This window comes from Hyperolius riggenbachi, chromosome 10 (genome assembly GCF_040937935.1).
Source record: "Hyperolius riggenbachi isolate aHypRig1 chromosome 10, aHypRig1.pri, whole genome shotgun sequence".
Classification (NCBI taxonomy): domain Eukaryota; kingdom Metazoa; phylum Chordata; class Amphibia; order Anura; family Hyperoliidae; genus Hyperolius; species Hyperolius riggenbachi.
In genome coordinates this window covers 228,990,183-229,002,093 of record NC_090655.1, presented here as the reverse complement: position 1 = coordinate 229,002,093, position 11,911 = coordinate 228,990,183, and the positions used below count along the sequence as shown (strand labels likewise).

General features: G+C 54.2%; 3 protein-coding genes across 3 annotated transcripts; 2 read left to right on the top strand and 1 right to left on the bottom strand.

Annotated features, from left to right (window-relative positions):
- Positions 1-217: 217 nt before the first annotated feature.
- Positions 218-601, top strand: LOC137536878 (histone H2B 1.1-like). The gene has a single exon (XM_068259061.1). The coding sequence runs from the start codon at positions 218-220 to the stop codon at positions 599-601; it is 384 nt and encodes a 127-aa protein (XP_068115162.1).
- Positions 602-3,273: 2,672 nt separating this feature from the next.
- LOC137536877 (histone H3-like) lies at positions 3,274-3,675 on the top strand. The gene has a single exon (XM_068259060.1). It carries the CDS (start codon positions 3,274-3,276, stop codon positions 3,673-3,675), a length of 402 nt encoding a protein of 133 aa, XP_068115161.1.
- Positions 3,676-4,531: 856 nt separating this feature from the next.
- LOC137536876 (histone H1-like) lies at positions 4,532-6,586 on the bottom strand. Its single transcript, XM_068259059.1, has 2 exons — positions 6,523-6,586; positions 4,532-5,148 (listed from the first exon to the last, which is right to left on the bottom strand). The coding sequence occupies exons 1-2, from the start codon at positions 6,584-6,586 to the stop codon at positions 4,532-4,534; spliced, it is 681 nt and encodes a 226-aa protein (XP_068115160.1).
- Between the last annotated feature and the right edge of the window lie 5,325 nt (positions 6,587-11,911).

Genomic DNA, 11,911 nt, shown 5'->3' with positions numbered 1-11,911 from the left:
CCAATGGGATTATGGTCGAGTTCTCAGTAATGTGTTTTGCACACAGGCGCGTCTCCAGCCAGTGAGAGGGAAGGAAATCATCAGCCAGTGACGCTGCCCAATAGTGTAGAGAGAAGCGCTGCAGCCTGATTAGCATAGGCCGCCTATATAAGGAGGGGAGGCGGCGCTGCTCCTCCTCATTGTGTCTCCGCACTCTGCAGAGTTACTGAGAATCAGCATGGCTCCTGAACCAGCCAAGTCTGCCCCGGCGCCCAAGAAGGGCTCTAAGAAAGCGGTGAGCAAGACTCAGAAGAAGGACGGCAAGAAGCGCAGGAAGACCAGGAAGGAGAGCTACGCCATCTACGTGTACAAGGTGCTGAAGCAGGTGCACCCCGACACCGGCATCTCCTCCAAGGCCATGAGCATCATGAACTCCTTCGTCAATGACATCTTCGAGCGCATCGCCGGGGAAGCTTCCCGCCTGGCTCATTACAACAAGCGCTCCACCATCACCTCCCGGGAGATCCAGACCGCCGTCCGCCTGCTGCTGCCGGGAGAGCTGGCCAAGCACGCCGTGTCCGAGGGCACCAAGGCCGTCACCAAGTACACCAGCGCCAAGTAATCTCCCCGATACCGATCATAACCCAAAGGCTCTTCTAAGAGCCACCCACACATTCATTATAGAGTTGTTTTAAGCCATCCATCCCATGTGTGTAATATCAGCGCTACGGATTATTTAGGTGGTTTTAAATCCATAATATCAGTTCGGCGTTATTACTGATCCCCGTTTAACTATAAATTAGGGTGATCCTGATATTTGACACTTCCGTGCAGCAGAATAAAGCATTATCGTGCGCTCCTACGCGCGTCTGTTACATGTAAGGGATCAGTGAGTTAATGTCTTATGGGTGCAATAATATGAACACAGTATATAAATGACTGATGTCGGTGGGAGTTGAAGTTTGCAGTGATTGACAAGATTTCAGCTGCTTTTACAGAAACGTGAACAATAATCTTTATTACACTTGGAAGTGGCACAGAGCGTTTCCCAGAATAAAGTGAACCATAAATTGTAATAAAGTACACCAGCGCCAACAAGCAACCTCCCCGATACCAATCATAACCCAAAGGCTCAGCCGCCCACCAATTCATTGCGGAGCTGTTCTATGCAATCACTTATGAGTGTTCTATGATTTAGTGTAATCCTGGTCTGACTCGTCTTGATTTGTGCGGCTGCGATAAACCGCCAGGTTACAGAATTATCGGGTACGCTCACCTCTACTGGTATATATGAAAGGGATCAGTTACAGTTACAGTCTCAAGAGGCATTGATATGGGCACAGGAGGACGCAAGTCGGGGGAGAAGGTGGCAGATGAAGTTTGGAGTGGTTGTCTGGCTCAATAGATTTCAGCTGCTGATTTTACAGGAACAGTAAAGTGAACAATAAATATCTTAAGGACACTGAGGGTGACTCCGCTACACTTGGATGTTGCGCAGAGTTTCTCACAATAAAGTGAACCATAACAAGTGACGTGTCAACCAAATCAAGTCGAAAAGAAATGTGAGAAGCCAAAAAAAAACTTTCAATATTATTCTAGTATTTATTACAATTTGCCACGCTGCCTTCCCCTCCCCCGATTTTTCTCTGAATCGATTCAAAATTCTTCAAACAAGGGGCAGGGTGATCTGTAAATAGGATAGGAATTAATGCGTGAGGAGTGATCTTCCTTGCCTATTCCTAATACAGGAAATACCATCAACAGCGCAGTATTACATTATCCATAGTACAGGCGATCCTGAGGCTTCTTTTCCACGAACTGTTGAGCTGTGTGCTCAGCAAGCAGTTGCCAGGCAGCAGTGAGCAGTTGTGAGAGTTTGAGAGGCATTTCACTGCCTAGAAACAGTTCGTGGAGAGGAGGCCTTACACTTAGTGTTGGGCGAACAGTGTTCGCCACCAGTGGCGTAGCTAAGGAGCAGTGGGCCCCGATGCAAGTTTTACAATGGGGCCCCCCCCAAGCACTCTATACGTAACAATTGATACGGCGCACCAAAACCTGCCAAGGGCAACTACAGTTTCAGAGGTGCAAGAAAAGGATGGGAAACAGTTTGTTAAGGATTACCACTATTCAAAGTATCTATAGAAGTGATTATTATGAGCACAGGACCAAAAGAGAGCTAATACTGTAGTTGAGGGAGGGCCCTTCGGGGCCCCTCTGGCCCAAGGGCCCCGATGCGGTCGCTACCTCTGCAACCCCTATTGCTACGCCCCTGTTCGCCACTGTTCGGGTTCTGCAGAACATCACCCTGTCCGGGTGATGTACGAGTTCGGCCGAACACCTGAATGCCCGGCCGAACAGAGCCCTGTATGGCCGAATACGGCCCCCCTATGGGGTCGCAGGCATAAGGGGGGAGCATGCCCCGATCACGGGGGGGGGGCGGAAATTCCCCCCACCCCCTCCGCTAGCGCTCCCCCCTCTGCCCGCTTCCCCATACAAAAGTTTGACGAAAGTAAAATAGTACCGGTGGTGGTGGCTGGCTGATGCAGTGGCTGGCTGGCACTATGAAGTGACTGAGGAGGAGGAGTCGGACGCGTTGAGGGAGGCCGGGCAGTGGGCGGTTCAGCGGTAGTACCCTTGTGGTACTTCCGCCCTTTCTCTGACCTCACATCCTCTGCGTGATGACGCATACGAGGGTACGCGTGACGTGTACCCTCGTATGCAGAGGACGTGAGGTCAGAGAAAGGGCGGAAGTACCACAAGGGTACTACCGCTGAACCGCCCGCTGCCCGGCCTCCCTCAACGCGTCCTACTCCGACTCCTCCTCCTCAGTCACTTCATAGTGCCAGCCAGCCACTGCAGCAGCCAGCCACCACCACCGGTACTATTTTACTTTCGTCAAACTTTTGTATGGGGAAGCGGGCAGAGGGGGGAGCGCTAGCGGAGGGGGTGGGGGAAATTTCCGACCCCCCCCCCCCCGCGATCGGGGCATGCTCCCCCCTTATGCCTGCGACCCCATAGGGCCCCCAAAAGCGGGATGTTCGGGGAGTTCGGGGTTCGGCCCGAACATGCCGAACATCGCGGCCATGTTCGGCGAACGTTCCCGAACCCGAACATCCAGGTGTTTGCCCAACACTACTTACACTTATAAACCAGTTCTTTCTGGGAAATTGAAAGTTGAGTCCCATGTTAAAATCAAGGTGCAATGATAAAGAGGCACAGGGTGTATATAAAGGCGCTTTCCGGCCACGGACCTCATTCATATTTACTGTAAGGAGAATCTCTGCTGCCTGAGCGATGGCCCGAACCAAGCAGACCGCCCGCAAGTCCACCGGAGGGAAAGCTCCCCGCAAGCAGCTGGCCACCAAAGCCGCCCGGAAGAGCGCCCCGGCCACCGGAGGAGTGAAGAAGCCTCACCGCTATCGGCCCGGTACAGTGGCTCTCCGAGAGATCCGCCGCTACCAGAAATCCACCGAGCTGCTGATCCGCAAGCTGCCCTTTCAGCGCCTGGTGCGGGAGATCGCCCAGGACTTCAAGACCGACCTGCGCTTCCAGAGCTCGGCCGTCATGGCTCTGCAGGAGGCCAGCGAGGCTTATCTGGTGGGGCTCTTTGAGGACACCAACCTGTGCACCATCCACGCCAAGAGGGTCACCATCATGCCCAAAGACATCCAGCTGGCCCGCAGGATCCGCGGCTAGAGGGCATAATAATCACATCCTATCAGTGGCGTAGCTAAGGAGCGGTGGGCCCCGATGCAAGTTTTACTATGTCCCCCCCCCCCCCCCCAAGCACTCTATACGTAACAATTGATACGGCGCACCAAAACCTGCCAAGGGCAACTACAGTGTCAAAGGTGCAAGAAAAGGATGGGAAACAGTTTGTTAAGGATTACCACTATTAAAAGTATCTATTGAAGTTATTATTATGAGCACAGGGAAATCCTGCAATACCTGCAGTGTCTACTTCCTGCTTTCATGGAAGCAGACATTTGGGTTAACATCCTGAGCTGACTGAATTACAGTTGTCAGTCCTGTGCAAGAGTTTAGGGTCACACTTACAGAAAAACCGATATTCACAGATCGCCGACATCTAAGAGACTTGCAGCAATTGGAACTACACGCTGCTTTCAGTGCATTTAAATGACCGTTTTAAGATAGAAATGTGCTCAGCTGAGATCCTTATAGCTGCTGTGAATGAAGCAGCATTGTTATAAACTGTCTTCACTGGAACTTTGCATAACTAGTATGATTAATAGATCGTTTCACTTCAGTGCTGTATGCGCTGCAGCCATTATGGAAGTCATGACATAGCAGTGCTGTAATGCTAGTGCGGAGAAATAGTAACACCTGGCTACTACTGGTGGCAGCTCCAACTATGGGCAAACTAGGAGCTACTGGAAAGGAAGCCGGATAACCTGGCAATTGCGGGATTAATTGTACGATTTACTGCTACATTATCTATCCAGTGACACAGGCAAAGCATCGGAGCCCTTCAGGGAAAATGTGGGTGGCTCTGAAAAGAGCCTTTGGGTTAATAAGAGAGACAGGCTGCGGCTTATTTCTTCTTAGGAGCGGCCTTCTTGGGCTTTGCTGCCTTCTTTGCCGGGCTTTTGGCGGCCTTAGGCTTGGCTGCCTTCTTAGCGGGGCTCTTGGCGGCTTTCTTGGGTTTAGCAGCAGCTGCCGCCGGTTTCTTGGCCGCCTTCTTAGCGGGGCTCTTCTTGGCGGCGCTGGGGGCTTTCTTAGGCTTCTTCGGGGACTTGGCGGCTTTGGGCTTCCTGGCAGTAGCCGGCTTCTTAGGCTTGGCGGCAGCCGCTGGCTTCTTCTTGGCCTGTGCCGGCTTCTTGTGCTCTTTGCCGGCTGTCTCCTTCTTGCTGACCTTGAAGGATCCGGAGGCGCCGGTGCCTTTGACATGGACGAGGCTGCCCTTTGTCAGCAAGCCCTTGATGGCCAGCTTGAGGCGGCTGTTATTCTTCTCCACATCGTAGCCTCCGGCAGCCAGAGCCTTCTTCAGGGCGGCCAGGGAGACCCCGCTGCTCTCTTTGGAGGCGGACACGACCTTGAGGATGAGCTCGGACACGGCGGGGCCGGAAGGCTTCTTGCTGGCTTTCTTGGCTCCTCCTCCGGCTGCCGCCTTCTTAGTCTGCTTCTGCTGGGGCGGTCTCTGCCATCTTCCTAGTTATATTACAAAGTGTACACTGCAAGTAGTGTTGTCCGGATCATGAACGATTCGGATCTTTGATCCGAATCTATTTTGTGAGTCGAATCATCCAAATCATCAAAATGAGTGATTCGGATTGCAAAAGGGGCGGGGCCAGGAGCAACACGCCCCCTCTCAGCGGGCAGCGGGGTCCTGGAAGCAGAGCAGAGATGGATGCTCTGTTGGAGGGGACTCAGGGGAGCCAGCCTTGCAGGGAGACAGGTAGAGGGGACATGGGTGCCACTGCCAGATATGTGTAGAGCACACATACTGGCTGAAATGTGCTGCTCATTACAGGCTGTCTGTTCCGTAGTTGTGCACAGTGAACACATTGGAAGCTTTTGGCTCAGCTCAGCATAGCTCAGTAACTTTGCAGGCACTGTGATTGCAGCGCAATATGATCCTCCTGCACTCGCTCTAAACAGCTGCACTTATCTTCTGGGAATGATTTGGGGAATGCTTTCTTTCACATTTCCATTCAAGGTGTACAGATGAACATGTAGGTGAAATATATGTAAAGCATATGATTGCAGCATGTGGGTATTGTGTGCAAACAAACATTTATGCTCTCTGCTTCCCTCCTCCCTTCTCTGTCCACTCCCTGCCCTCTGTCCATCTTCTCCCCTCCTCTGTGTGTCCACCCCCCTCTCCTTCTCCTGCCCTGCTAGTCATTTCACCCCCGAATGCTTCCCTTGTAAAATGATCCGAGATTCGGATCAAAGATCCGGATCTTTTCAATGATCCGATTCGAATCATCCGGATCATTGAAAAGATCCGAACTTCCCATCTCTAACTGCAAGTGGCCGCCAGTGAGCGCTTATATACTCTCTCCGGCAGCGCTGCCATTGGCTGCTGACAGTAGCGCGTCCCGTCTTCCTACTGGTGGGATCCGGACTCTCAGCCGCCCCTCCCCTCCACACAGCTGTCACTCCTCGGCTCTCTGCTTGTGTTTCCTCGCCGGGAGAAAAGTGGGTTTATTCCCCCCGGAAAGTAGCGGTGTGACCCCTGTGTGCGGCCGCCCGGCTGGCAGGGGTCTCCCCTCCCCCATTACAGTCATGGGGGGCTTCTGAGCGGCGACAGTGGCCGGGAAATCCCGCTCTAATGTGACCAGCTCCGCTTCCTGCTCCCCCGATCTCCTAGGTCTCCATCATTATCAGGGGGAGACATGTCTGATATACGGGGTCTCCTGTCACTGCCCCCGCAATATGAAGGAGGGGATCCCCGCCACACAATATACGGGGTTGGGAGGCTACTGACCCCTGGAGGGGTATATTATCCTGGGAAATGTCCCGGATGCTAGCACAGGCTGAGCTCTCCTCTGCTGTCTGCCATTGGGACGAGCCCCTCACCAGTGGTGCTCACCGCCAGGTCGTGATCATGCTTACGCGTGGATTCACGACCATTTTGACGCATTCCGCCTCGGACACGCTAAGCTGTGAATAGATTTTCAACCACGAAAATCTGCTTCGGCTTCGCGTGAATGCGGACAGAAATCCGCATTCACGCTTGTGAAACCTGGCGCTGAAGTCGTGGTTAGCGGAAATGCGTCAAACTATGCGGAAGTGACACATTGCAGGCCAATCAGAGGGCCCCAGCCAGGCCCTAGCAACCAATCACAGGAGGGGAGCTATGCCCTCCCCTCCTGAATATAAAGCGGCGGCCATGATGGAAAAGCTCTGTCCGGGCTAGACTGTGGTGCTGAGAGGATTATCTCCAGGCCATTGTTGTTTGAGCCAGTGCATTTATTGTGTTAAAAACAAAGCGTTTTTTTTTTTTTGCTAGCACTGCTCTTATACTGTACACAGTTAGCTAGTCAGTGAGTGATTGCTGTAGTTAGTTGTAGTCAGTGTAGTGTAGTGGGAGTGTGGGAGTCTAGTGATTATTTAACTGTGTGTAGTGCAGGCAGTGCAGTGTAGTCAGTGTAGTGGGAGTGGGGATTATCTGTGTGTAGTGCAGGCAGGCAGGTTAGTGCAGCTGCAGTGTTCACTTGTATATTCCAGTGACAGTTATACACTTGTACTATTTGCAGGCAGCCAGTCACACCGCCGGTGCCGCCACTCTCTGCCAGCGCTGTTCATTCATTCTGTCAGTGACCTTGTGCCGTGCCCAGTGCCCACTGCTCGCTCGCTGGCATATAAGCATCTCATTACACAGTGTGACATCCTTGTGTGCCCACTGCATCCTTCAGTGACCTAGTTGTATATCCAGTGCCCACTGCTGTGCCCACTGCATCCTTCAGTGACCTTGTACTGTGCCCACTGCATCCTTCAGTGACCTAGTTGTATATCCAGTGCCCACTGCTGTGCCCACTGCATCCTTCAGTGACCTTGTACTGTGCCCACTGCATCCTTCAGTGACCTAGTTGTATATCCAGTGCCCACTGCATCCTTCAGTGACCTTGTACTGTGCCCAGTGCCCACTGCATCCTTCAGTGACCTAGTTGTATATCCAGTGCCCACTGCTGTGCCCACTGCATCCTTCAGTGACCTTGTACTGTGCCCACTGCATCCTTCAGTGACCTAGTTGTATATCCAGTGCCCACTGCTGTGCCCACTGCATCCTTCAGTGACCTTGTACTGTGCCCACTGCATCCTTCAGTGACTTAGTTGTATATCCAGTGCCCACTGCTGTGCCCACTGCATCCTTCAGTGACCTTGTACTGTGCCCACTGCATCCTTCAGTGACCTAGTTGTATATCCAGTGCCCACTGCTGTGCCCACTGCATCCTTCAGTGACCTAGTTGTATATCCAGTGCCCACTGCTGGGCCCACTGCATCCTTCAGTGACCTTGTACTGTGCCCACTGCATCCTTCAGTGACCTAGTTGTATATCCAGTGCCCACTGCTATGCCCACTGCATCCTTCAGTGACCTTGTACTGTGCCCACTGCATCCTTCAGTGACCTAGTTGTATATCCAGTGCCCACTGCTGTGCCCACTGCATCCTTCAGTGACCTAGTTGTATATCCAGTGCCCACTGCTGTGCCCACTGCATCCTTCAGTGACCTAGTTGTATATCCAGTGCCCACTGCTGTGCCCACTGCATCCTTCAGTGACCTTGTACTGTGCCCACTGCATCCTTCAGTGACCTAGTTGTATATCCAGTGCCCACTGCTGTGCCCACTGCATCCTTCAGTGACCTTGTACTGTGCCCACTGCATCCTTCAGTGACCTATTTGTATATCCAGTGCCCACTGCTGTGCCCACCGCATCCGTCAGTAACCTAGTTGTATATCCAGTGCCCACTGCTGTGCCCACTGCATCCTTCAGTGACCTTGTACTGTGCCCACTGCATCCTTCAGTGACCTAGTTGTGTATCCAGTGCCCACTGCTGTGCCCACTGCATCCTTCAGTGACCTTGTACTGTGCCCACTGCATCCTTCAGTGCCGTTGTACGGTGCCTGGTGCATCCTTCAGTGACCTTGTACTGTGCCCACTGCATCCTTCAGTGACCTAGTTGTATATCCAGTGCTCACTGCTGTGCCCACTGCATCCTTCAGTGACCTTGTACTGTGCCCACTGCATCCAGTGATTCATTACTAGCAACATGTCTGGCAGGGTTTCGCGGGGTGAGAGGAAAGGGGGTTCAATTGCCTCAGCCACTTCTGGGACTGCTCCACGTCCAGGGAGAGGACGCCCAGCTGTACGTGGTCGTGATGCAGCAGAAAGGGGGGCAGCAAAGCCTGGGCCGAGTCAGCGGACGCCATTGTCCAAATATTTTAAAGTTTCTGGTCCCCGTGTGGTGGTTGAGCAAATGGAACCTGACGTACTCATGGACATCATGACTTCCTCCCAGACCTCTACTGTGAGCACCACTCCAAGCAGCAGCAGCAGCAGCAGCCAACGTCCCACGCTTGTTGTGACATCCACCCCAGCACCCACTGGTCAGCAGCCCTCCCAGGATGACAGCGTTCTGTCCCTCAGTCCGGCATCTGGGAAACTGCTGATGCAAGAAGCTCAGAACTTACTGGGGACTGATGTGGCAGAGATTGAGATCGGGCCACAATCACAAGCGTTGTTGAGTTCTGGTGATGAAGAAGAGGGGTCTGTGTCTGGGGATGTAAGGACAGAAGAGGAGGCGGGGGAGTCAGAGGAAGAGCTGGATTATGATGATGCTGCTGATGATCACGACGTTGTGGACCCTAACTATGCGCAGCCTGCTGAGTCCGGGGAAGAATGGTCAGAGCAGGATGACGAGTCACCTCGGCCTAGGCAAGGATATCGCCATATGTCAGGCAGGGGCATCGGCAGCAGTGGGCGTGGAGGAAGTAGACAGGACACTGCTTCAGCCGGCACCACCACCATGCAACCCCCGGCAACTACTACCACACATTGTTCCACTGCACCCTCTGCTAGTGGGGGCCGCAGTAAATTAAAGTCACCAGTGTGGGATTGCTTTGACGAATGTACTGATGACAAAAGGTATGCGGTGTGCAGGTTATGCAGCAAAACATTGAGCCGTGGGAAAAGTCTGAGCAAGATGGGTACCTCATCCCTCCAGGGCCACCTGAGAAGCCGCCACTGCCGCGAGTATGCGGAGTTTAAGAGGAAGCAGGCACTGCTGGCAGGGGTTCCTGAGAGCAGAAGGCCCACCAGCGCAGCAGCATCATCCCTCCCTCAGGGTCATGAATCCCCCACAGCAGCAGCAGTAGTAGCACGCAAGCGCTCTTCCACCTCGGCTACTCAGGACACAGACATTGAGGCTGGCAGCCAGTGGTCATCTCTCTCCTCTGTCTCCCCTGAATCCCAGCATCGTCAGACCCTGCTGAGCGACACCTTTCAGTGTCTGACCAAGCCTCTGCCTCCAAGCCACAGGCGGATCCGCAAACTAAATGGCTTGCTGGCCCGGGCCATGGCATCACAGCTGCTTCCCTACTCCCTGGTGCAGGAGGGGAGCGCCATGCGGACGCTGCTCCAATTTGGCATCCCCGAGTGGCAAGTCCCCAGTTGCCACTATTTCAGCAGGAGCGTGATCCCAGCACTCCACAAGTTTGCAGTGGAAAACGTGGCCCGTTCCCTGGACTACTCTGTGGGCAAGCGGGTCCACGTGACCATGGACTCGTGGAGTAGCAGATTTGGGACAGGTCGCTACCTGTCCTTTACGGCCCACTGGGTGACACTGATGGAAGGGAGGGAGGACAAGAGCGCATCAGCCCAGCTAGTGGTGCCACCACGCGGGATCAGGGGGGATGCAGAAGGGTCCTGTCACGACACTCCCTCTGCACCCGGAAAGCAAGCCCGCCTCGGCAGCAGCAGCACCAAGCCTCGGCACTGCCAAGCCCTTTTAAAATTGGTGACCCTGGGGAAGGAGAGGCTTACGGCCACCAACGTCCTGGCCGCCCTCAGGAAGCAGGAGCGGAGGTGGCTGACCCCCAGAGGCCTGGAAGTGGGGTATGTGGCAGCCGATAACGGGGCCAACCTGGTGGCAGCAGTGCAGCAGGAAAACCTCCAGCACATCCCCTGCTTGGCCCACGTGCTCAATCTTGTGGTGCAGCGCTTCTTGCGCACCTACCAGGGGATGAGCGAGCTGCTGCAGGATGCCCGGGCGGTGGTACGCTTTTTCCGCCTGTCAGCCACTGCCTCTGCACTCTTGTCCACCTTACAGCAGCAGTATGGAAGGCCACAACACCGGCTGATCATCGACATGCCAGTTCGCTGGAATTCCACTCTGGCCATGTTGGAGCGGCTGTGTCAGCACAGGCTGGCTCTTAGGGCCTACATGCTAGACCCAAGTGTCCCCAGCAACCAGCATGTCTCCATGATTACTGCCACTCAGTGGACACTGATGCAGCAAGTATGCCTGGTGCTGAGTCCCTTCCTGGAGGCAACCAAGATGGTCAGTGAGGAGTGGGCCTCTGTGTGCCAGTGGGTGCCCTTGGTTTGTCTACTGGAGCAGGCAATGGACAATTTAATTGAGCGTGGGGATGAAGCCCTGAGGCAGTTGGAAGAACAGGAGCAGATGGCAGCACAGTCCAGCTCAGAGGAGGGCTCACAGCAGGTAGTGGAAGAGTTGGAGGTCCCTAACCTGAATGAGGAGCAGGAGGAGGAGCAGAGTGCAGCAGGCGTTGTACGTGGATGGCGGTTTGAGGACAACGACATGGCACAGGAAGAGGACAGGCATGCGTTATGGAACAATGGCGAGGACGAGGAAGATCTTGCTGGCAGGGCCCACTTGTTTCCCATGGCTGTGCACATGTTGCGCTGCCTTCGCAGGGACCCCCGGGTGATCCAGATGCGTTCAAGGGAGGACATCTGGATTACCTTGATGCTTGATCCCCGTCTGAAGGGGAAGCTGGGAGACTTAATGACGCCATCCACCACCGAGCAACGCACAAGGGAGTTGAAGGAGGCCCTTGTGCGCAGACTACTGGAAGCATTCCCCCAGCCTTCCACCCCCACTGTAACTGCTCTGCCAAGCCAGCAAGAGGTGCCTGCCATTGCCACTAGCAGCACAACAACAACCACCAGCACCAGCAGCAGCAGCACCAACTGGCGCCCCGGAGACCTGAAGAGCCTAAGCAAGAGCCTGTATGCAGTGCAGCAGCCCAGAACAGAGGTGCCCGCCACAGCATCCACCACCAACCAGCACAAGCAACGACTGACCACCATGGTGTCTGACTACATGGGGTCATCCAGCGGGCTCAATGACACCGACAGCCCCGTGGACCCCTTGGAGTACTGGGTCAAGAGACTGGACATCTGGAGCGAGCTTTCCCAGTACGCCCTGGAACTCCTATCCT

What these genes read in the sequence shown, in the direction of transcription:
- LOC137536876 (XM_068259059.1), bottom strand. Translation starts at nt 6,586, where the DNA reads ATGCGTCAAAATGGTCGTGAATCCACGCGTAAGCATGATCACGACCTG. An exon ending in CCTGGCGGTGAGCACCACTG is followed by an intron (nt 5,149 to 6,522) that starts GTGAGGGGCTCG and finishes TAATATAACTAG; the next exon opens with GAAGATGGCAGAGACCGCCC.
- LOC137536877 (XM_068259060.1), top strand. Translation starts at nt 3,274, where the DNA reads ATGGCCCGAACCAAGCAGACCGCCCGCAAGTCCACCGGAGGGAAAGCT.
- LOC137536878 (XM_068259061.1), top strand. Translation starts at nt 218, where the DNA reads ATGGCTCCTGAACCAGCCAAGTCTGCCCCGGCGCCCAAGAAGGGCTCT.